The sequence below is a fragment of the Cornus florida genome, unplaced genomic scaffold (genome assembly GCF_030987335.1).
Source record: "Cornus florida cultivar Cherokee Brave unplaced genomic scaffold, ASM3098733v1 CherokeeBrave_3.0.0_Hap2_Chr06, whole genome shotgun sequence".
Taxonomy (NCBI): Eukaryota; Viridiplantae; Streptophyta; class Magnoliopsida; order Cornales; family Cornaceae; genus Cornus; species Cornus florida.
Genome location: NW_026775576.1, coordinates 105,644,960 through 105,668,404, shown reverse-complemented (window position 1 = coordinate 105,668,404; position 23,445 = coordinate 105,644,960). Strand labels below are relative to the sequence as shown.

Below are 23,445 nucleotides of genomic sequence, written 5' to 3'. Positions count from 1 at the left end.
ACGAGCATGCTAGGGTATAAGTGTTAGGTAGATATCCAGCCCATACTTCTGTTAGAGATGTGTTTTCGTATATCCAAGCTGAGGAGAGTAGAATGAAGGCTATGTCTACACCTGTATACACTAATCCTGAGCCAGAAGTACCATTGCCTGAGAGGTCTGCTCTTGCCACACGACAATGGAACAAGCCCAATCCTCCAAATGGAGGGAAGCAAGATGACAGGAGCAAATTGAGGTGTGATCACTGTGGATGTACGCGCCACACTAGGGAAACATGCTAGAAACATTAAGAGGAAATGCCCCATTCCTTTGCCTGTTCCCATTCAGAGGGAGCTTCTTACTGAGGTGCCTAAGTCTAGTCCTCCTACCACTGATGATTTGCAATAGGGAAAACAGCCAATTGTCTACATTAGGAGGGCAAAACAAGTCATTAACTCACCCCAGGACCAAGAAGTCTCCCTTGATCCAGGTAATTCCTTAGTTGACATTAACACTCCTAATTCTTTTCCCAATAGCATTCATGTTGATCTTGATGTCCCTTTTGGCTATCGTAAGGGTGTTCGTAGTTGTACAAAACATCCCATATCTCAGTTTGTATCCTATGATGCCTTATCTCCAATATATCGTGCTTTCACTTCAAGTATCTCCACTGTATCTGTTCCTTCTAGTGTTTGAGATGCTCTCAGTCAAACTCCATGGAATAAAGCCATCCTTGAAGAAATGACTGCCTATGAGAAGAATGGTACTTGGGATATTGTTCCATTACCTAGGGGTAAGAAACCAGTAGGCTACAAATGGGTCTACATAATAAAGTATCATGCAGACAGAACAATTGAGAGATATAAAGCTCGGTTAGTTGCAAAGGGCTTTACTCAGACCTATGAAATTGATTATCTGGAAACATTTGCTCCAGTTGCCAAGATGAACTCTATACGTTTTCTTCTTTCTTTGGCAGCTAATTTGAATTGGCCCTTACATCAGCTGGATGTAAAGAATGGTTTCCTTCGTGGTGACTTGGATAAAGAGGTGTATATGACTATGCCACCGAGGGTTAAAGCTTGCGAATGGTCAGAATTTAGTGTGCAAGCTAAGTAAAGCCTTGTATGGATTAAAGCAATCGCCACGTGCTTGGTTTGAGAGGTTTAGCACTGATGTGAATTGAGTAGGGTACACACAGAGTCAGGCAGATCATACTCTCTTCATCAAGAAGCACCAGGGTTGCACCACTACCCTTATTGTATATGTTGATGATATTGTTATCACTGGAAATGATCCAGAAGAGATTTGTCAAATGAAGTCATTCTTGGGGACAAAGTTCGAGGTTAAAGACCTCGGATCATTGGAATACTTTCTTGGCATCGAGGTGTGCAGATCGAAGAAAGAGGTGTTCATTTCTCAACAGAAGTATGTGTTAGATTTGTTGGCAGAAATAGGCAGGCTTGGAGCTAGACCTATTGATATTCCTATTGAGCTGAACCATAGGCTTAATGATGTAGATGGAGACCCATTAGATGATGTGGGAAGATTTCAACGATTGGTTGGGAGATTGATTTACTTATCTTTCACGTGCCCGAATATTGCCTACGCTGTTTGTGTGATTATTCAGTTTATGCATGCTCCACATACACCTCACCTTGAGGCAGCTCATCATGTTCTTCGCTACCTCAAGAGTTCACCTGGTAAGGGGACATTGTTTGGCAGTCATGGCCACTTGCATGTTGAAGCCTATATTGATGTTGATTGGGCAGGGTCTATGACAGATCGACGATCTATTTCAGGATATTGCACATTTGTTGGAGGTAATCTTGTTTCATGGCAAAGCAAGAAACAGTCTGTAGTAGCTAGATTTAGTGCAGAGACTGACTTAAGATCCATGGCACATGGAGTTTGTGAGTTGTTATGGCTACGTACGATGTTGGGTGAGTTGGGTTATCCTGTTCGCGAGTCAATGAAGTTGTATTGTGACAACAAGGCTGCTACTAGAATTGCCCACAATCCAGTTCAATATGACAGGACAAAGCACATTGAAGTCGATTGACACTTCATCAAGGAAAAATTTCGTCTTGGGCTGATTTGTACTCCATACGTCAATGTTTTCACTAAGGGTGTGAGCAAGACTGGCCTGCAAAATATGTTAGTCAAGCTGGGCATGATAGATATCTTTGCACAAGCTTGAGGGGGAGGGGGAGTGTTATCCGGGGCTTATTTGTTAATACTTATATACTGTTGGGGTTTATGTATAATTTCTAAAACTTGTTATTATAAATAGAATGTGGCGGAAGGATGAAATAATTCTTTCATTCTTTCTTTCTTTCCCCATCTCTCTCTTTTTCTCTCATCCGCTTTCTCTTTTTCTTCTTCTTTATCACTTACTCTTGATTTGATTATATCTTAAAGTCAACAGTGTCTGCTGGCAATAATATTATTAGATCTTCCTCTTCTTCTTCCTTTCATGTGATTTCTACTACTTGTCAAATATGGTATGGTGCCATTTTTTTTTTTTTTTTTTTTTTTTATAATAATTTATTAAATCTGTCAGTAATTACTAATTTGCATCTCCTTTCTTTTCCTTTAAAGTGGCTTTTTTTCTGTTTATGATAATCAATTAAATCTGTCATTAATTACTAATTTGCATATCCTTTCCTTTTTATATTTCTCCTCTAACATACTTCTTTGTCCTACTAAATTGTGAGCAGACGGTAGAGAGTAGCCCTGGTGGTGAAAATAGTGAAGGGGAGGCTGTTAACTTCTCACAACTGGTATATATCTGAGGCTTCTACTTTTGTACTTTCTGTGGCTGCTTTTCGGTACCATTTTACGCTTTTAATTGTCACCTATCATAATTGCTTAATTTTCCATGCCTTCATGTTCCATGCTTCCTTTACCATGATTATAGCTTTTGTTCCTGTGTCTTCTCTGTTTTGTTTTGTCATCTTTTACTTATCAAAAAAAAAAAAGGGTTTTCATCTGTTACCTGTAATGAAACTACCGTCAAATTGCATTATTTTAACTTTTATATATTACTTATACATGCAGAACCTCATCGATCTGGCAGGTTCAGAGAGCTCCAAGGCTGAAACTACTGGTGTGCGCCAGAAAGAAGGATCCTATATTAACAAGAGTCTGCTTACTCTTGGAACTGTGAGGCCCTCAATCATTGCCATTGTTTTATCACTGTAGTAGTTGTATCATTGTAATAATTCTCTCTAAGTATGTCTTCTTTTGCATGCAACAATGCCTTTTACTACAATATTATGAGTGGAAAAAGAAAAATACACTAGTCATATTCTTGACCCTATATTTAATTCTTTGAATTTCATTGTAGAAACAACTCTCACTTTGTCTTTTTCTCTTTTCTAAAATCAGATTCCTTCTCACTTTTCTTTCATTTTGCAAATAAAATAGGTAATGTCTTAACTGATCATCTTACACCAAAACTTTGCAACATATGTTGATTGATTTTGTTTTATAAGGAATTGAAATCCTCTTCGCATAGCTCCTATAAATTATTTTAAGTTTAAAGCTACTTCCTCATTCCTTTTCTATTTTTTTTTCCTTGTCACTATACAATTAAATATCGTACACAATAATTAATTGCAATAAGATAGTTAGCAACCTTTACATTAATTGAATGGAACTTATATGGATGAAAATTAATTCTAGGTATGTCTCACTGTTCCATTGTTTCCTTCCATATGAGGTGGTAGTTGACTTTTGACTTAAATGTGTCATTGAATGCATTTTCCGAGCAGAATTATTGTACCTGATGGTTCTGCTTCTTTCCTGTTATTTTGGTCTTCATTTTACAGATCTAACTTGTCCCAGAGCATGTTAACCTGTAATTGTCTCTCACAGGTTATATCAAAGTTAACTGATGGAAGGGCCACTCATGTACCATACAGAGACTCTAAATTGACTAGGCTTCTTCAGTCTTCATTAAGTGGTCATGACCGTGTATCTGTAAGCATTCCCAGATTTATATCTATATATATTTTTTTGTATGTGTATGGTTTAGTATGTATCTTCAAATTCAGCACGAGATATATTTGGATGTGTTGTAAATAATAAAACGGAAGCAAAGAAAGAAATGAAACTAGAACACACCGATATTACGTGGTTCAACCACTAGGGCCTACATCCACGGCACAAAGAGCCCAAAGGGCTACATCACTTTTATAATACTCTCTCAATTCATACACAATACAATGGTGAAGGCTCCTTTATATAGGAGAAGAAATTATAAGAATGGAAAGAATTAGAAAATAGAAAACAATAAGGATTTTTCTTCACTGATTCCTCTAGTAACACCAAATCTTCAATAATAGGAAACAACATCAATTACTGAAAGATTTTCCTCCACTGATTCCTCCATTAAATCTTCAATACCCTCCCTCGAGTTGGAGCATGAATGCCCAATTTGCCATTGAGATGACGAGTAACAACAAGTGTGAATGATGAAGAGAGAAGACGAAGAACAATGCTACCGAACATGCCGACAGCCCAAACAAGTCAACAAAAAACTGCCAGAGATATGGCAAAGGCAAGGACAACGCTACCGAACACACCGGCAACCCAAACAAGTCAGTAAAAACTGTCAGAGACACAGCAAAGACAAAGGCAATGCTACCGAACACGCCGATAGCCCAAACAAGTCAATAAAAACTGTCGGAGACACGGTAAAGGCGAAGAACATTATTGCCAAACAAATCAGCAGCCCAAACAAGTCACAAATAACACCCAGAACCCTTAGCAACATTTCAAATGCTAATGGAATACCCCTAAAATAGGGGTCTGAACCTAGGAAGAGAAATTAGTCTCTGATACCATGTTGTAAATAATAAAACGGAAGCGAAGAGAGAAATGAAACAAGAACACACTGATAGTACGTGGTTCAACCACTAGGGCCAACATCCACGGCACAAAGAGCCCAAAGGCTTACATCACTTTTATAATACTCTCTCAATTCATACACAATACAATGGTGGAGGCTCTTTTATGTAGGAGAAGAAATTATGAGAATGGAAAGAATTAGAAAATAGGAAACAAGGAGGATTTTCTCCACTGATTCCTCTAATAACACCAAATCTTCAATAATAGGAAACAACATCAATTACTAAAATATTTTCCTCCACTGATTCCTCCATTAAATCTTCAATAGGATGAATGATTAACATTTTCAATTTGTCTGTGGCACCTGATTTTTCTGAATAAACACTGCTTCTGAATGAGTGTTTCATTCTATTTATTTGACTTTATTCTGTAAAATTGTAGCTCATATGCACTGTTACCCCCTCGTCAAGCAATTCAGAAGAGACACATAACACTTTGAAGTTTGCCCACCGTGCAAAACACATTGAAATTCAAGCAGCGCAAAACAAGGTATGATAATTTGAGCCGCATTTTTGAAATTCTCTTCGCTGGCACTTATTGGAAGTACTGTGAACCTGCAGATCATTGATGAGAAATCGCTTATCAAGAAATATCAAAACGAGATTCACTGTTTAAAAGAAGAGTTGGAACAATTAAAGAGAGGCATTGTTACAGTTCCTCAACTCAAAAATAACAGAGAAGATGATATTGTGCTCCTAAAACAAAAGGTACACTTGTGTGAGTTAGCTTTGTGGTCCTGCCTCAAGCTTCTACATTTCAGCTTAAATTATTATTATTTCTTTTTTGGATGAAAGTGTCTGATTGGATAATTGATCTCACTGCATAGAACTAATTTTGTCCAATGAAAGAGCAACGATCTGGTCTACAGAGAGCAAAAGTCTTAAATTTCTGAAACCATAATGAAAAAGTAGAGATGGTATCTGAACATTTAGGGAGGAAATAAGGCTTTACATATGAATTTCATCATTAACAGATATCCATTTACTAGTGCCCTTGGCTCCCATTCCAAATCTTCTAGTGTCCAGTTGATCTCCATCATAATTACCTTCTAATTTTTCTTGAACCAACCCTTAGAGTGTTTTAGTTTACATCTTGCCCACCCATGTATCTAAATCTGAGAAATTTCAATAGAAATTTTTTCCTTGGCCTCCAAACTGCCAAAAGCTTAGAACCATCTTAACATTCATTAATGAAGTTTTCAACTCCTCTTTTTTTTTTTTCCTAGTTGGTACTCACACACACTTGTCTCTTCTGAGACTTGAACCCCTGACCTCCCTTTAAAAGTAAGAGGCTAATACCGCTAGGTCACTGGCCCGTTGGTTTTTTTTTTCAACTCCTTTTAAGTGGAAGGGACATTTTCAAATATTGAGATTTCAGTTGGAATTTGGGGTGTTTAGACTTTAGCTGAATATGGACTTTATGCACCTTAAAAATCCAACCACCATGATGTAGAAAGGGAATTTACAAAATTTTAAAAAGCTGAAATCCTCCATTGATGCCTACAGAAAAAAGAAATCTCTAAACTACTCCCTTGATTCTTGTTAGGTGGGAGCTTCAAATCCTTGGAGATTTTTCATTCATGGTGTTCCAGAATGTATCATAAAGTAGATTTTTAGTAGGGGTGGCAAAGTTCGACACGACCCGCCAACACGACATGTACACGACACGAGTTAAATGGGTAATGGGTTTACCATAAACGGGTTCGTGTCATAAACGAGTCGACACGATTAACCCGTTTAGTTAATTGTGTCGTGTTTGGGTTTTGCAGTTTAACCCGTTTAATTAAACGTGTCATCCGTGAACCCGTTTAACCCGTTACCTGTTTTAACCCGATTAATAGGGGACATTATAGTCATTTCATATTTGCATAAGTAACCCTAGTTTTTAAAGCATGGTCCAATACAGTCAACGCTCCCAAGTCCATTACGCCTCTTTCTATGCCGCCTCAGTGTGACTCTCTCTCTCTCTCTCACCATGTCCATGAGTCCCTAACCAGACAAATACTCTATCTCTCTCTCTTTCTCTCTCTCTCTTCAGTCTCTCCTCTTTCTATGCCGCCTCAGTGTGACTCTCTCTCTCTCTCTCTCTCTCTCACCATGTCCATGAGTCCCTAACTAGACAAATACTCCCTCCCTCTCTCTCTCTCTCTCGGAACGGTGGAAGCAATTTTTCTAATTTTTTCTCTCTTTCCTCTTTTAGATCTAATTTGAAACAGCAAGAGAGTGAGATTTTTTTTTCTTCTATATTGTAACTTTTGTAAGCTCATTTTTTGTAGATCTTGACTTTTGGGGCTCTGTTTTGCTCATGCTGATTGGGATATATATATATATATATATATATATATATATATATATATAATATGATTGAGATCAAATATGATTGATGATGAGGAGGATTTTTGTGGATTAATGATTCCTGTCCAATGATTCATCAATTTGTGTTATGTTAATAGTATAAAATAGTATTATCATAAATCTGTCTTGCTGTGTTCTGTTGATTTTTTTGTGTTCTAAATATGTAAAATTTGATTTCCATTGTGACTGTCAAGGAATTTTATCAGTTGTTAATGGGATTGAATGCTTTGAAAAGAAAAAAATAAAAATCAAACTACTAAATGCCCTATCAAGTACTCCGTATAAGCATGTTACACAGGTCATTAAATAGGTCAAGTATGTTAAATAGGTTAAGCATGTCTTTAAACAGGTTGTGTTTTGGTGTGTGTTACACGACCTGTTTATTAAACGGGTTATACGTGTCGTGTCGTGTCGTGTCATGTCACCCGTTAATAAACAGGTCGTGTTAGGGTTGAGGATATCCAACACGATTATTAATCGTGTCGTGTTCGGGTTGACGTGTTTAGTGTAATACCCTTATATCGACACAACACGTTTATGACACGCGAACCCGAATTGCCACTCCTAATTTTTAGCCACAACCTATACCCTAAGCCAGTATTTGCAGCAGGGTAAATGTCAACTGGGTTGTCCCAGCCAAAATTTGTTAATTCCTTTTTGGTTGTTTCCCAAACCGCGTTGTGGATGTGCTCTTATTTCTGCGATGTTTTCAAGTTTAGAAAAGAGGAACTGGAGAACCTGTGATTATCGCTGAGCTGTTTAGTCTCAGGTAATGGTTACAATGATATTCTTAGCTTACTTTGGGTGCCTATCAACCAAGGTTGTCAGGATCAGGATCCTACATCGAATTGATTATGGGGTAACAAGCCTAAAACACAAAATATATATAGAGAGAGATATTCTGGTATAAACTAACGCACAAGTTCACCAGTAACTGAGAATGTAACTCAAAGGTAGAACCCTTGCACCAACATTGCAGTATACAACTTGCAAGATTATGCATGGGAAACATTAAAGAAGAAGGAAAAGAAGAAATAGGAATAGAGAAAAAAGAATTAGTCCATGAAACGGCAGATGCTATTACTGAGCTTTTGAAGAAAGAAGGAAGAGAAACATAAACATAAGTCAGTCTGTGTGAAAAGGAGGAAGAAGAGAAAAATACACTGATCATGCAAACAGAAAACTTGATTAAAAAAAGAGATAAAGAAGAAGACATTATTCATGGGGTGGGAAACTTGGCATTCTTCTCTCTTCTTAATGAAGAGAGAAATAAGAGGAAAAAAACATTGTTTTGAACGGGAGAAATTTAAAATAAGAGAGAGAGAGAGAGAGAAGAAATGGAGAAACATGACGTAGTTCATGAAGAAGACACTGTTTATGACGAAAGATGGAAGAAAGAGAAAATGAGAAGAAATAAAGAAAAAGAAGAAGCAGAAAAGAAGAAATTGTTGTTCATGAAGATGAGAATGAGTTCTAATTTACTAATTTTTGGGTTTTATTTTGGGTTACAGGCTTTTTGGGATTTATAAGATTTTGGATTTGAGGGTTATACGCTAAGTCATGGGTTTCGGATTTTTATTAAATTTTGACTGAAGGCCCAAACTGAGAAGTCGTGTTCGTGTAACTTGGATAGTTTGTTTCATCCATAGGATCACAAACCTACTATCCTGAACGATTCCATGGCAACCGCCTAAAATCCTTCCCATTTTGCAGTATTTTATATTATCAGAATTGATTTGACATTTTTGGATAGTAGGATTGTACGGTCCGGATTGGGATTCTAATAATCATGCCATCGACCTTGAGTTTGCATGTACAAGTTTGAATGACCTTATAAGGGGATTGGCTGCTCATCATAGCTCCTTTCTCATCATCTGTTGTCCTGGAAATCTGCAGTTCACCTCTGCAATAAAGTTGATGTATATGGTTCCTCCTTGAGTAATTTGAATAATTTGGAAATGGAAGCTTATATGGACACTATACCCTTAAACTATCCACAAAATCTACAAATTCCCCCATAGATTTACACTTTTTCCCTCAGACCCAAAAAAATAAAGAGCTAAGAATATGAAATTTCAATGCCGAAATAGGAACCTCCATACCATCGAAGCATCTCCTATTCCTCTCCTTTCATAAGCCCCACCAAAGACAAAGGGGGGCAACCCTCCAAGTCTCTGAGACTTGAGACACCACCGAGAAGCCTCGCCAAACTTCAAGAATGCTCTTCGTAGACCACAGCATTATTCAATAAACACCAAAAAGCGAAAGAAGCATGTCCCAGCATCCCTAGCCGCTAAACAATGCAAGAGAAGGTGATTTACTGGCTCCTCATCCCTCTTGCACATGCTGCACCAGTTGATGAAAACTTGCCGCCTTCGACTCAGGTAATCAACCTGGAGAGTTGAATCTTACGATTGTGGAAATGTTATTATTGTCATGTTCCCAATGGATCTCTAATAGGCTACTTAATCATTCATGAGGTTGACCTCTCAACTTTGAGGAGTGCAATTTCTAGGAGATAAGTTCCCTAGATGCCTTTTTGTTTGCTGTAGGTATCTATTTGGGAAGATCTCTCTCTTAGCGCATATTCCACTTTAAACTTCAATTTTATCAAAAGGCTTGTTACTTCAGTCTACGTGCAATATTTATGGAGTAAGTATATTGGATGTACAAGGGGATGGCCTACACTTTCAGTCAACAAGAAATCAGAAATTCAGTTCGAAGATATCCTACTCATATTCATCTGAATTTGAATTTTACTTGTCTTAGAAACTTTCACCAATTCAATGCTCTTCTCATTTGATTCATCATAGTATTTGGAACTGAGTCTAAATATTAGAAATATCTCTTTAAAAAATGGTATCCGAAAGACATAAATATTTTAATATTCAATTATAATTCTTGTAATTATGAAAATGACAAAAAAAATCTGAGTTTTATTGCACTCTTGTCAACACTTTAAACAATATTTGTATTTCTATTTTTCATTTGTGAGTTGTGATAGGCTTTACATGAGAGTCATCCTTAATACTGGGTGAAAACTTTATTGCTTTTTAGAAAAGAAAAAAAAAATATATATATATATATATATATATATATATATTTGTAATATCAGTTTTTATTCTCCTCGTCATATTATTTTGTTTTTTCTTGTCTTTTACCACTGGATATATCTTAAGTTTAATTTGCATGTATGAATTGACCCAATCCCTTTTGTATGGTGTGACGTGTAAAGCTAGAAGATGGTCATGTCAAGCTGCAATCGAGATTGGAACAAGAAGAAGAAGCTAAAGCTGCTTTGTTGGGCAGAATACAAAGGCTGACAAAGCTAATTTTGGTCTCAACAAAAGCTTCACAATCATCAAGATTTCCTTACCGCCCTGGTCCTAGAAGAAGGCATTCCTTTGGAGAAGAAGAGGTATGATGATTAGGTCATCCCAGAACACCTAATTTTCTTAGAAAATCTCATGATATTGTTCTATCAAAAGAAAAAGAAATTTTTATGACATGGCATGCTGCCAAATGAATAGACTTTAGATCTATTAAATTTTTTTTCCTATTTTTATGATGATCTGATTGAAGTTCACTATGGTGAATTTGCAGCTTGCATACCTTCCACACAGAAGGCGAGACTTAATTTTGGATGATGAAAACATTGACTTGTATGTTTCGCTTGATGGGAATGCTGAAACTGGAGATGATACTTTGAAGGAGGATAAAAAGACCCGGAAGCATGGATTGCTAAATTGGTTTAAACTAAAGGTATGTAGAATATGAACCATTTGTAATATGTGCTAATCTTTCTGAAAATAACTTCTTTCACCTATGAAGTTTTTAATTTCCAGAGTTACGAAAATTATTGTAGTAGTAAACAATAATAATTACAATATCTGATTTTCTTTTTCTTTTTGCTGACTAATGCACTTAATGTGATCACCTTTGAGAAAGAAACACAGAGAAATTCAATGTGCAAATAGTCATGCATGTAAGTTTACAATTTTTTAGCCATTTGTTGTGGAATCGTGCTTCAAGTATCTGTTAAAATATTGTGAGGTTCATATTACTGTTCCACAAGGAGAGGAACTTTTTTAGAATATGCAAAAATACTTGATCATGTATGACATGGAATTCAATAACAAAGTTGGAAACTATTTTCTGCCTAATATGGAAAAGGTGAGAAGACAACATTTCAATCTTAAATTTTTGTAAAGCGGAAACTAAGCAGCATTTTCTAGTAGTGGAGCCAATCTGGTGCCAGGTAGTTCCATTGATATGAGTAACAAAGCTTATTGGAGTAAACTAGAAGCATGTTTACAGTGCTACCATAACTTGAAAACAATTTTTAAATTTTTGAACACTTCACAAACAGTTCCACTTATTTGGATGTAGATAACCTGAAGTTTAATGTATTACAAGATTATAGTTGTATGTTAATATGTGATTATACATGCATTTCTACTTTTGTTTTCGTGCATGTTGTCTAGTATATAAGAATTTACAGTGCTGCCTAACTTAGGTGTGTCAATCATTTATCTAGTTGACAACCCCAAATCTATTGCACTTGGTATGTAATTGACCTTAATTTTTTGACCTACTGGAAAATGTGCTTTAGCCTACTTCCATCCTATATCTCAAGTTGCAGTGCACACTAACTAATAGCTTGGTTCTATCATTGTACTTTGCTTATCTATCTTCTTGTCTGTTGCACATCTTAATCAGTTCCTAGCTCTTGTTCCTTTGCATCTTAATCAGTTCCTAGTGAAACTGAGAGAACTTTGTATTTATAGTATTCCTGCTTCTATATTTGATTCATTCTTCATAATTTTATTTTTATAATTTCCAAAGCTTCTTTTGTCCTCTATTTTCCCAGAAACGAGATAATGGATTGGGGGCTTTGACAAGCACTAGTGATAAGTCAAGTGGTATTAAGTCTATTAGTACACCTTCAACTCCCCAAGCAGAAAGCGTCAATTTTCATATGGAATCCAGAGATTCACATTCCCTACTTGCTGAGAGCACACCTGTAAATCTTTTATCAGAGGTCGGGCAGGATAGAGAAGTTTCGGAGGACATCTTTTCAGGACAAGAGACCCCTTTGGTATGCAAATAATTATTTTTCAGTGTATAAATTTATCTTGTGATAGACCAAATATATCTGTTCCATGCTTGGGTCTTATGTAAAGCTTTTCAAGAATTTTTTCACTGTGTAGAAATTCTCAAGAAGACTGGTTTATATTATTTATAACTTAGATGTTGTTGAGACACTCACTAGTGGACACCGCAATCCCCCACCCCAATCAAAAAGAAAATAAATTAAACAAAGAAAAGCTAACATTTTGTTTTGGTTAGTTGGCAGAACGCTCAAGAACTCTTCACATCTCTCCTGCTAATGTTAGAGCTTGGGTGTGCATATTATATATTCAGCAGTACTCATCATTTCTTCAAAAAAATTCTTGTTGACTGTTGAACTTTGGGAAGCTCATTATTTGGTGATATTTGCCAATAGCTTACATTCTTAGGATGCCCTTGAAATGCATGGCAAGAGACAAATTGTCAACTGGGCAATTTAAGATAGGTTGCTTCTTCTTTCTTTTTTTTTTTTTTACTTTCCTTTTCTTCTTTAGCATTATTATCCTTCTTTTACCTTTGCTGGTTCTTTATAAAACTAACGTAGCATTTAGATTTGCTAGGAAGCAAGAACTTCAGACTTGAATGAATCTTATTAGGTTCATGCATCCACATCACTGTTAAAGACAAAATCTTTTAGTCAAGCCTGAACATTAAATGCAAAATGGCGTGTCATTTAATTTTATTTTTTTAGAAAATTTTACTTTTCCAGCATCTTGTGGACAACTTCTGGAATGTTTTATCAGTTGGCTCTAAGAATATAGGGTATTTAAGCGCATAAACTTATGTTGAACTTAGTAGATTTTCTGGTCAACGGTTTTGCATAATCCATCAATTTAGATTTCAACTTTTTGTTTGATGCCAGACTAGCATGAAGACAACTGACCAAATCGATCTTCTGAGGGAACAGCAAAAGATTTTGTCTGGAGAGGTGGCACTCCATTCAAGTGCTCTTAAGCGGCTGTCTGAGGAGGCAGTAAGAAACCCTAAGAAGGAACATATTCATGTACTATCTTGATTCCAAATCATATTCGTCCCTAGCTGATGTTGATAAGCCTAGATAATTAATCTTGTGGTCCAATATATTAGGTGGAGATAAGAAAGTTGAATGATGAAATCCGAAAGAAGAATGAACAAATAGCTTTCCTGGAAAAGCAAATTGCTGATTCCATTGTTTCTTCTCATGATAGAATGGATAAACTGGAAACATCACAAGTAAGTTCAACTTCTTTAATTTTTCTCTTTTCTTTCTTTTTCCAGATTTTGATGAGCTTATTTCATTGAATGAATTTCTCATCTCTCAAATGCAAGTTTATTTTTAAAACTAATTATTGTGTGCTGCAGTCTGTAGCTGAGATAGTGGCGCAATTGAATGACAAGTCTTTTGAACTTGAGGTGATGCAGTTTTGTATATTAATGGGAATTGTTTTTTATTTGTTTCTCACATATTAAGAGGACTTGTTTGGACACTGAATAGATATGAAATCATTTCATTTTTCGTTTCTTCTTTTTCAGTGAACGTGAATGGGCAAATCCATTTTTTTGTACATTGTTATAATGTCATCATCAACAACGATGATGACAAGAACAATAATAGAAAATGATGGTCTTTGCTAAGAATTGGAATCATCAACAGTAATGATAATAAAACTACCACTGAGTTATCTTAATTGAAATTCCTTTAGTTTCTTTCCTGTTTTTTAAAGTCACGAAACATGTCTGGGACACTCGAACCCTCCACCTTCCATTTAGGAGGAGGAGATACCACTTGGGCTATAAGGCTTTGGTGGTAGGTTCCTTTAGCTTTATCTCCATAGTAATGGGACATTACGACTTGAAATAAATATATTGTGAAACAAAGCAGAGGTTGAATTAAATTATGAGAAGCATATTTCTTTTTTCTTTTTTCAGGTCCAAACTGCTGATAATCGAATAATTCAAGAGCAGCTCAACCAAAAGGTACATGAGCCAATTTTACTTAACTTCCACCATGGCATGTCATGATTTTACTGCTTCAGAACCTTTTGTGACAAAACTATACTTCTCTTTCAGATCTGTGAATGCGAAGTATTGCAAGAAACAATTGCCTCCTTGAAACAACAGCTCTCCGATACGCTAGAATTAAGAAATTCCAGCCCGGCTGTCAGTTGTTCACAGTGCTACTCTGAAACGAAAAGCATTCAGGGAAAACTTTGTATGCACGAAGAAAATGTGGAATTGAAAGATACAAATGAAGCAATGCTGCTACAAGCTCAGGTTCTTTCTATGTGCCCCCCTTGTTGAATGTTGGTTTAGTTTTTGGAGGGAAGTCCTGTAATTGCATGAAATTATAATGGTTCATAATTTCTAGATATTTCTGCTTTAGTCCAAAAAGTAGAAGGAAAAGGAAACCTTCTAAGTAATCTTGAAAATCATAGTGTTCCTCTGATATTTTGTTTCAACCGCAAAACATTTTGATGGATTTTACTTGTAAAATATTACAATTATCATACGTCAATTGAATGATAAAAAGAACTTCTTATATCAATTTTCTAAGTTAAATGACACGACATGGAGAATCTAAATAAGTCCAAGTCTTTTATAATAAACATAAATTTTTGAATGCATTCATCCTTGATTTTGTTCATTTAGATAGACGAATTTAAGTATGTGACGTTATATTCATATGGGTGGAATGTTTATGCTCTTCAACTCTTCCATGTATGCCCTTGAACATTAATTGTTCATATTCATATTTATGAATCAACTGTGTACCTTTATTATTATATTTCACCTGATTTTGTGACTACTTAAATGATTTCAGTATAAGAAATGGTTCAAGTTTATGGATTGTAGGAATATATCTTCCGATTATATTCCTACTAATGACACATTGTACTTCCGTTGGCATGAAATACTGTCATATGTTTTGAAATGGGCCGATTGTCATCTAAGCAAACCTCCAACTAGACTCTTGTTGTTTCCTTTTGTAGGCAACTGAGATAGAAGACCTCCAACAGAGAGTCACTGAACTAAATGCAACAAATGAGCAGCTAGAACTTCGGAACCAGAAACTGGTGGAGGAGAGTTCATATGCCAAAGGATTAGCCTCGGCTGCTGCAGTTGAGTTGAAGGCATTGTCAGAAGAAGTTGCCAAGCTGATGAACCAGAATGATAGATTAGCTGCTGAGCTAGCAGCACAAAAGAGTAACCCTACACAGCGTAGAACTAATGTTGTGACCCGGAATGGTCGGAGAGATGGTAACATCAAACGGCACGATCAAGGTGTGTTGTCCTCAGAAATCAAGAGAGAACTAGCCATGAGTAGGGAAAGAGAGCTTTCATATGAAGCTGCTTTGGCAGAAAAGGACCAGAGAGAAGGTGAGCTACAAAAGAAGGTGGAAGAATCAAAACAAAGAGAAGCTTATCTTGAAAATGAACTTGCTAATATGTGGGTTCTTGTGGCGAAGCTTAAAAAATCTAATGGAACTGAAACTGATGTTTCTGAATCTAGAGAAAACCAAGGAGTCGATGGCTTTGAGATTTGGAGTAATTCAATGCCAAAATAGGGCTTTTCAATTATAAAAACCTGCTATCTATCTAGTGGATGAGAAAGATTGTGTTTGTTGTGCATTCCAAGTAGTGGGGGGTTAGGTTGGGTTTGTGTATTGTGAGGGGTTTTCCTTTTTCAGTTGATTTCTCAACTTTATGTACAAATCGGGTTATTCCTTTTGTTTGCTATTTTACTTAAATTAATTTCGATACGTTGTTAGCTTCACATATTGTTCTTCTATTTCCACTAGGACAAAACTCGGAAATCCAAGTTAGACAATTGGCTTCTAGAAAAAACCAGCCTCGATGAGGTAGTTACCTTCCACGGGGAATAAACTTGACAGAATTTATGGTGAATTCAATTTATGCCTTGACAATGAAAAATAAAATATAATAATAATAATAATTAAAAAAAAAACCCTTGAAAGGAATTCAATAATTCCGTAGGCCTCTCCCAATGAATTAATATTGAAACATGAATCCATCGCGTCAATGTTGTTGACCCACCTTCATATGTCTATCACTCTCCTCAGCTACATTTCTTGCTAGTGATAGTTCCCAACATGTGTGACATGTAGCTTAGTACATGGATATTCATAGCAAGAAATGTGTTTTGCAATCTAGATAAACCATATCATTAAGAGAACAAAAAGAAAGAATAGCACATAAAAGGATCGTCATAGCAAAATATCAGTATTTGAATGTTTATCAAGACACTGCATATCGTATAAAAGGATCGTCACAGCAAAATGGTCTCAATGTTGATGCAGAGCAGCTACTAGTGCAAAACAACCAAAATGCCAAGTAAATGAACCTCTGAACCTAGGACTGCAAAGATGTCAACAAACAAGTCCTTCAATAAATCTCAGTGTGATCCACTTATAGCACTAGTTATACTCTCACAAGAACTCTACCAAAAGGTGAATGTCTGTAAGAATACAGATTGAAACTTTGTGAGTAAAACTCAACCAAAGATTTGATACCCCTTAGACGCAAACCCAGGTTTGCTACTGGATTTATGGAAATCTTGTTGGGAACTTTATGCCTATAGGATCTAACAACACCAGTCAATTCTTTTCTTTTCTTTTTTTTCTACCATAACCACCAGTCAATTAAGAATGCAATGATCTCCAAACAACTAGAAAACAATGAAGAATCAAAATGCAACTCAAGTATTTTTTATTTATTTATTTATTTATTTTAATAAGTAAAAATGCAACTCAAGTATATTATGCAGAAATATTTTTTATGTAAAAAGTCACTAATATAAACTTAAAAAATACAAACTTTTATAAAGAATATTGAACAGTTTATGAAATGCGATAAAATCTGGAGTAAACAGCCAAAGAAAACACTATTATCACAAAGAAACAAAGGCTAGTCTGGAGAGGAAAGATTGGGTAGAATGAAGGAAAGAACTCACCATCGCAATGCAGACAGGGCGAAGACAAGTGCAACAACAAGTCTGGAGAGGTATCCAAGCTTTAAAGCAGTCCAACTATAGAAAGAAAAGGTCTAAAAGAAGTAGTAGGACAAGTATAAGAAGTAGAAGGACAAGAGTTGTAAGTAGAAAGAGAAAGGGAAAGATGTAGAAAAACTAGAGAAGAAGATAAGCGAAGAAAGAGAAAAATAACAGAGAAGATCTTCAGATCCGATTTTGAATAGATAAAATTGTAATAACAAAAAGAGAAACATAATTCAAATATTCAGAACAGAAAAACTTGGTATGCCAATGTCATATTCAAAGAGAATAACAGAATCAAAACCCATTTAAAGCAACTACAATGAAAACCAAGAGCATAACAAATTGAAAAACAAAAAAATACAAATTATATATAAATACAAAAGATCAGAGATGGTAAAACCCAGAACAGAGACTTAGATATCAATACCATATTCGAGAACCTACTAAAATCAGAACCAAGAACAAAAATATTACCAAATTGAAAAAATATTACCAAAATGGAGTTGACACAATCTCAACTTTCTCATAGCCATCTCTCTCACTCAGTACACCTTATTAGACGCCTGCTTAACTGATTTCCCCATGTTCCCTATCTAAAATCCTCCCTCTCTACAATGTATAAATAAATATATAGTCGGTGAGGGACAACAGAATGGTATACTGACTAGTTCACCCACTGGCTTGCTCACGAGTTTAAGTTTTAAAATTTTGCAAAAAACAAAATTTTAAGTGTTGTTAAATTTTTAAGACTTGAATTTTGTTTTTTGTTTTTTTAAAATTTTTAACAAAATTCCAAGTTATGAAAAAAAAAAAAAAAAAAAAAAAAAATTAGATTTTAAACGCACGCGCGAAGTAAGCCAATGGAAGTACAGATCACCATATTATGTTGTCGTCCAAAACTCACCAACTATATTATATATTTATTTATACATTGTAGAGACTATAGAAAAAGTTTTATATTTATTTATACATTGTAGAGAGAGAGTTTTAAAGAGGAAACATGTAGAAAATCAGTGATGATACAAGGAAGATGAGAGTCCAAGGCCATGTTGTCACGTAACATCATATATATTTGTCTCTCACACAATCAGAGTGAATTTGGTAATATTTTCTATTCTTGGTTCTGATATTAGTAGGTTGAAAAGAGGTTTTGATTATGTTTTCTTTGCTCGAATATGATATTGACATTCAAGCCACTGTTCGGGGTTTACCATTTGGGGTTCAGTTTTGTTTTTCTTTTTTTCAAATTGTTATTTTCTTTCTTGGTTTTAAAAGTAGTTGCTTCAAATGGGTTTTGATTTTGTTTCTCTATTTGAATATGACATTAACATACAGAGTTTTATGATTTACTAATTAACATAAGTCATCTAACCAACAACAAAAAACTGAATAAGCAATAAACCAGCACTAAATATCATCAACTCATCAACCAAGAAGAAGGAAGAATTTTCATACTCGCAATCGCAAGTTCACCTCAACATGGTAAGACATTTTAAACACAATGTGGTGAATTCAATCACAAAGATCATGACAACACCTAGAAGAAGACAACTAAAATAAAAAAATTCAAAGGTCAGGATCAGTTCAAGCCATGTATTATACCCCAAAGATGGAATTCATCTCAATTCACACCAATAAAAAACAGCATAATTGATTCTGGTCTTTGAAACCAACTCAGCCTTCCAAAAACTCTAGCAAAATCTCCTAACAATAACCAAATATCTCATAAAAAGGATATGTATACACACGAACAATCCTAAACATCATTTATTAGATCAACCCATTAGACACCATTACTAACATATATGTCCGCGCGCGCACATAGATATACATATATACACAGAGAGAGAGAGTGTGTGTGAAAAAAGTTGTTCAATAACTCTAAGGATCAATGATCAGATAAATTCATAAGTTACATTCCACATCAAATTAATCCAAGTTTTATTAAATTCTGCAATTACGGCTTTAAAAAAAAATTAATCAGAAAAAGTTCATTCCTTATGATAAGGAAAACTAATGAAAACAACAATTATAATACCAAAATTGATCAAACCTATTCCGAATTGATCAATTGCTTTTTGGATCCGGCATTGGAAACAACCCCGCACCGGCGGCCCCTCGCGGCGGCGAAAACCCTAAGAACTTCTGCAAATTGGTGCGAATGCTGATCGAACACAAGAAATACAAAAATGCCATCGAACAATCCGTCATATCGTCCCCTTGCAAACCTCTGTGGCTCATCTTCTGCACGATTCGAGCGGGCACAAAGGGCAATTTCGCGACGGCCTTGCCTTCGAACAACGAATTGAGCAATCCAAACACGACGAACAGGACCAAAGCAACCACAGCGCCTGACTTGAATTTGAAGAGAGAGAGATCGCGACTCGATTCCTTGAGACTGGTCTCGACGCGATCGATCTTCTTGGTTTTGGATTTTTTGACGGTGAGTTTTGTTGGGTTTGAGTCGGTCTTCATGGTCTCGAGCTTCTTGGAGGCTTTGTCAATGGAGGACTTGAGGGATTTGTAAGAAGAGGTTCGGTAGATGAGAAGCCACGAGATGGCTTCGCAGACCACGGCGGTGCAAACGGAGATTCCGACAACGGTGAGGCTGTCGGAGTATTTGAAGTTTGAGAACAGTGTGGTGGCCATGGAGAGAGAGTGATACAGAAGCTGGACAGAGAAAATCTCTGTTTTCAGAGAGAGAGAGAGAGACGGGGCCTTGATCTGAGTGTTTGGATGCTGTGTTTGGATGCTGAGTTTTGGGCGAGTGATTTAAGTTTTAATTTTATTTTTGATGGACTATTTCAAGATTGATTGGGAGTTTCATGTTAAGGGGTTGTTTGGATGTAGATAACCAAGGATTAAAAGGACACTCCAAGTATGATACCAATTTTTTTTTTTTGTTTCACAAATAGCATGATACTCATCGTTAGTTTGTCAGGAAAAAAAAACTATAGAAACAAAAAATGATATGATATAATGCATGTTGGAATTTGAGTAAAATTATACATGTTAATAAATTGTTGAGTTTGAAAGCAAGAATTTGTGTTTTGAATTTGAAATTAAAAAAAAATTATTTTAAATTTTTAACTAAAATAAAAATATTTTATAAGCACATTTGACAACTTAGATGTGAACTTACTGTCTCTTTGGTACCACTACTGAAAAATGCCAAGGTATATCTCCTTACTTTTATGTATCAGGAAATATATATATATATATATATATATATATATATATATATATATATATCTCCTTACTTGAAATAAAAATAGAAGAGAGAGATTAAAGCAAATTTAGAAGTCTCACTGAAATTAAGTCAAAAGCATGCCCAGCCCTGGACAATCTTTGGTCTATACGGATTATGTTGGACTGCATAGAATTAGAGTTTTAAAATTAAAGAATAATAATTTAAAATTTTGAACTAATTTTTTTTTTTAAATTTATTAATTTCATTTAGAAGGTTTCAATTCTATGCAGCCGAACAAAAATAATATAACCAGTTATTAAGTAATTGTTTAGCCATTATAAAACAAAATTTGAAACACAACAGGATTGAATCCGAAGTATCCCCTCACCCAATAACCATCTCACTTTTTTAACTAATATGGAGTTGATCAAAACTTTTATTATTAAAACAAAGCAAAGACCTTTTTTTTTTTTTGTTGATTTTCATTAAATAATCATATATCAAGTACAGAAAACTTGTAATAAAAAAATAAAAATAAAAAATCCTTATACAACAATATTAGGACTAAAAAAGGATTTGTTTTGCTGGAGAGGGGAAGATAGAGGTAAATTATGGTGATTCAGAAGGAAAGAAAAAGTTGGAAGAAATGGGTAAATGCCCATCAATGAATTTTTTATTTTTTAACATGTGTTTTAATTACATTAGACGACATCAACTAATGAACTTCATTCTCTTAAGGAGCGGATCCAAACATTATCCGTAGGTCTAAACACCATTACTCAACACAAAAACTTACCATTTCTATTTTACTCGTTATAGACACACAAAAACTGGTCATTTCATTTCAGCAGTTGAAAAGAATCAAAACCCAAACAAACCCAGATACAATTTTTCTTTACCTTTTTCCAGAACCATTATGGGTGCAACAAAGTTCAAGCATGCATGACTATGTGGCTTTTGTCATTGTGACCCAGACCCATAAGGTCATGACCACTGTGGGTATGAGGTTTGGTTATGCAGACCAAATTTTATTGATAACAACTATATATAAATATATATATATATATATATATATATATATATATATCTAATTTTTTTGTTAGGTTATAATACACTATAAACGTCTTCACATTCATCGTTATCATTTGCTTCTTTAACCAAAAAATTTAGTAAGATTTCAAAACAAAATTTAGAAGTTGTGATTTTAGTTAGCCCATATGGTATGGTTAGATGGAAATTCATAGTAAAGAAAGTGCAATAAAGGTTAGCATAAAAAATTTCAGAAAAATTATGAGAATGTCTCATTTCATAGTTTGAATAACATTAAAGTTAATAGAATATATATTGTCCCTATTGTTATTAATATGGCAATATGTCTAAATAAATATATATATTTTTATTTTTATTTTTTAAAAAAATAAAAGCAATATAAGAATATTTATAAAAAACTGTAAGACACCTAGAGAGATGTAACTATTATATTATTCTTATAAAATTTATGCATAACCACATTTTATTTTAGAAAATAAAAAGAGGGCTATAAATGAAATTTCATATATTTTTCTCAAGAAAACATAAATTTTCTATATTTTTTTATGAGAAAGTTAAGTAGTTATAAAATAAAAATTAAAAAAAAAAAAAAAAAAAATCCACAAACTTTTGCTTTTCCTTCTATCCAAATTATCAAAAAGTTAGAAAAAATTTTCATTTCTTTTATTTTTACTGATATTTCTACCTTACCAAACTAAGCAATATGAATAATATGATACATCAAAAGCTTACCACATTTATTTATACATATATACATATATATTTATATATTCTCAGCCAGCTCCAATCTGGGCAAGTAAGGAATAGGTTCACTTTTCACTGCCAAATAAGAATGTTGCCTGGTTAGGATTTAGGACAAACTAAATGGGATTCACAGAGAGTTCTATAATTAAACTTCAATATTATTATAGTTTTGTTCATTTCTTTTTATTTTTTTCCTTTTTGGATAATTTTTTCTTTTTTCCTTCTTATTATATAGTTAGATCTATCTCGAACTTATCTAAGATTCTACTTTTTTTGAGCAATGAAAGAGGGAGAAACTGACTCGGGGCGCATGCCATTTTGATAATCTTGATCAGAGATAGAGACTATTTTGTCATTTCTCATTCTGGTCTCATGTGATGCCATTTTATCTTTCAACAAAATGACAACACTATTTTTCATTACAAAAATGACAACATAATGACCCAAACAAACAATCCCTCACTATATTTTATATTTGTTTCAAAATCAAATCCATTCTGTCATACTAATTCAAAATTGCAATCAGATTCTAATATCTAAACCATTGAATTCAAAGAAAATGTACTGTGGATTCATGTCGTCATCGTAAAAGTGTATTACTATATATTATTTTTTGTTATATATCATTTGGAAATTATGAATACAAATACAAAATAAAAATACGATATAATAAAGGCACAACGATACAATAAAATTTTAAAAATAAGATACGAGAACTATATGAATATGTCAAAAAAATAATATTATATATATATATATATATATATATGCAAATAATATATTTTTTTGCTATTTTATTTCTATAATCATAAATAAATCAATAATTTAGAATTTAGAGCTAGATGTTTATTATTTTTGTTTTCTAAAATTTTATATTATTTTTAAATTTACTCCTAATATATTTTAAATTGCATTTAATTTTATTTTTATAAAAATATATTTACAAAATTATCCAACCATATCCTGAAAGTATCTAAAATGCATTTTTGTTGTGTCCATGATGTATCACAACCATATTCGAGAAGAAAAATAAATATTCACTATTCAAGATACTTCTAATCGTGTCCGTATATTCAAGAAATATCCGATACCATCAC

General features: G+C 34.4%; 2 protein-coding genes across 5 annotated transcripts in view; one reads left to right on the top strand and one right to left on the bottom strand.

Moving 5' to 3' along the window:
- The window catches only part of LOC132313668 (kinesin-like protein KIN-7K, chloroplastic), a 49,552-nt gene extending 33,427 nt beyond the window's left edge, over positions 1-16,125 (top strand). For both annotated transcript variants that reach the window (XM_059812553.1, XM_059812552.1), the window contains 14 exons: positions 2,694-2,756; positions 3,034-3,138; positions 3,853-3,957; positions 5,269-5,376; positions 5,448-5,594; positions 10,477-10,659; positions 10,845-11,003; positions 12,112-12,339; positions 13,234-13,374; positions 13,458-13,583; positions 13,713-13,763; positions 14,280-14,327; positions 14,421-14,624; positions 15,341-16,125. In XM_059812553.1, coding sequence (XP_059668536.1) covers positions 2,694-2,756; positions 3,034-3,138; positions 3,853-3,957; positions 5,269-5,376; positions 5,448-5,594; positions 10,477-10,659; positions 10,845-11,003; positions 12,112-12,339; positions 13,234-13,374; positions 13,458-13,583; positions 13,713-13,763; positions 14,280-14,327; positions 14,421-14,624; positions 15,341-15,916 — 2,244 coding nt within the window. In that variant the 3' untranslated portion in view covers positions 15,917-16,125. The remainder of the gene's footprint in view (positions 1-2,693; positions 2,757-3,033; positions 3,139-3,852; positions 3,958-5,268; positions 5,377-5,447; positions 5,595-10,476; positions 10,660-10,844; positions 11,004-12,111; positions 12,340-13,233; positions 13,375-13,457; positions 13,584-13,712; positions 13,764-14,279; positions 14,328-14,420; positions 14,625-15,340) is intronic.
- LOC132313670 (uncharacterized) lies at positions 5,425-20,221 on the bottom strand. 3 transcript variants are annotated; one of them, XR_009483451.1, is made up of 3 exons: positions 19,418-20,221; positions 17,323-17,414; positions 16,511-16,727 (listed from the first exon to the last, which is right to left on the bottom strand). XR_009483451.1 is itself a non-coding variant. In XM_059812555.1 (2 exons), exon 1 carries the CDS (start codon positions 20,011-20,013, stop codon positions 19,432-19,434), a length of 582 nt encoding a protein of 193 aa, XP_059668538.1. In that variant the 5' UTR covers positions 20,014-20,221; the 3' UTR covers positions 5,425-5,441; positions 19,418-19,431. The 3 variants fall into 3 exon arrangements, 2 of the variants coding, with proteins under 2 accessions (XP_059668538.1, XP_059668537.1); XM_059812555.1 differs by lacking the exons at positions 16,511-16,727; positions 17,323-17,414 and adding an exon at positions 5,425-5,441; XM_059812554.1 differs by lacking the exon at positions 17,323-17,414.
- Positions 20,222-23,445: the final 3,224 nt, after the last annotated feature.

What these genes read in the sequence shown, in the direction of transcription:
- LOC132313670 (XM_059812555.1), bottom strand. Translation starts at nt 20,013, where the DNA reads ATGGCCACCACACTGTTCTCAAACTTCAAATACTCCGACAGCCTCACC.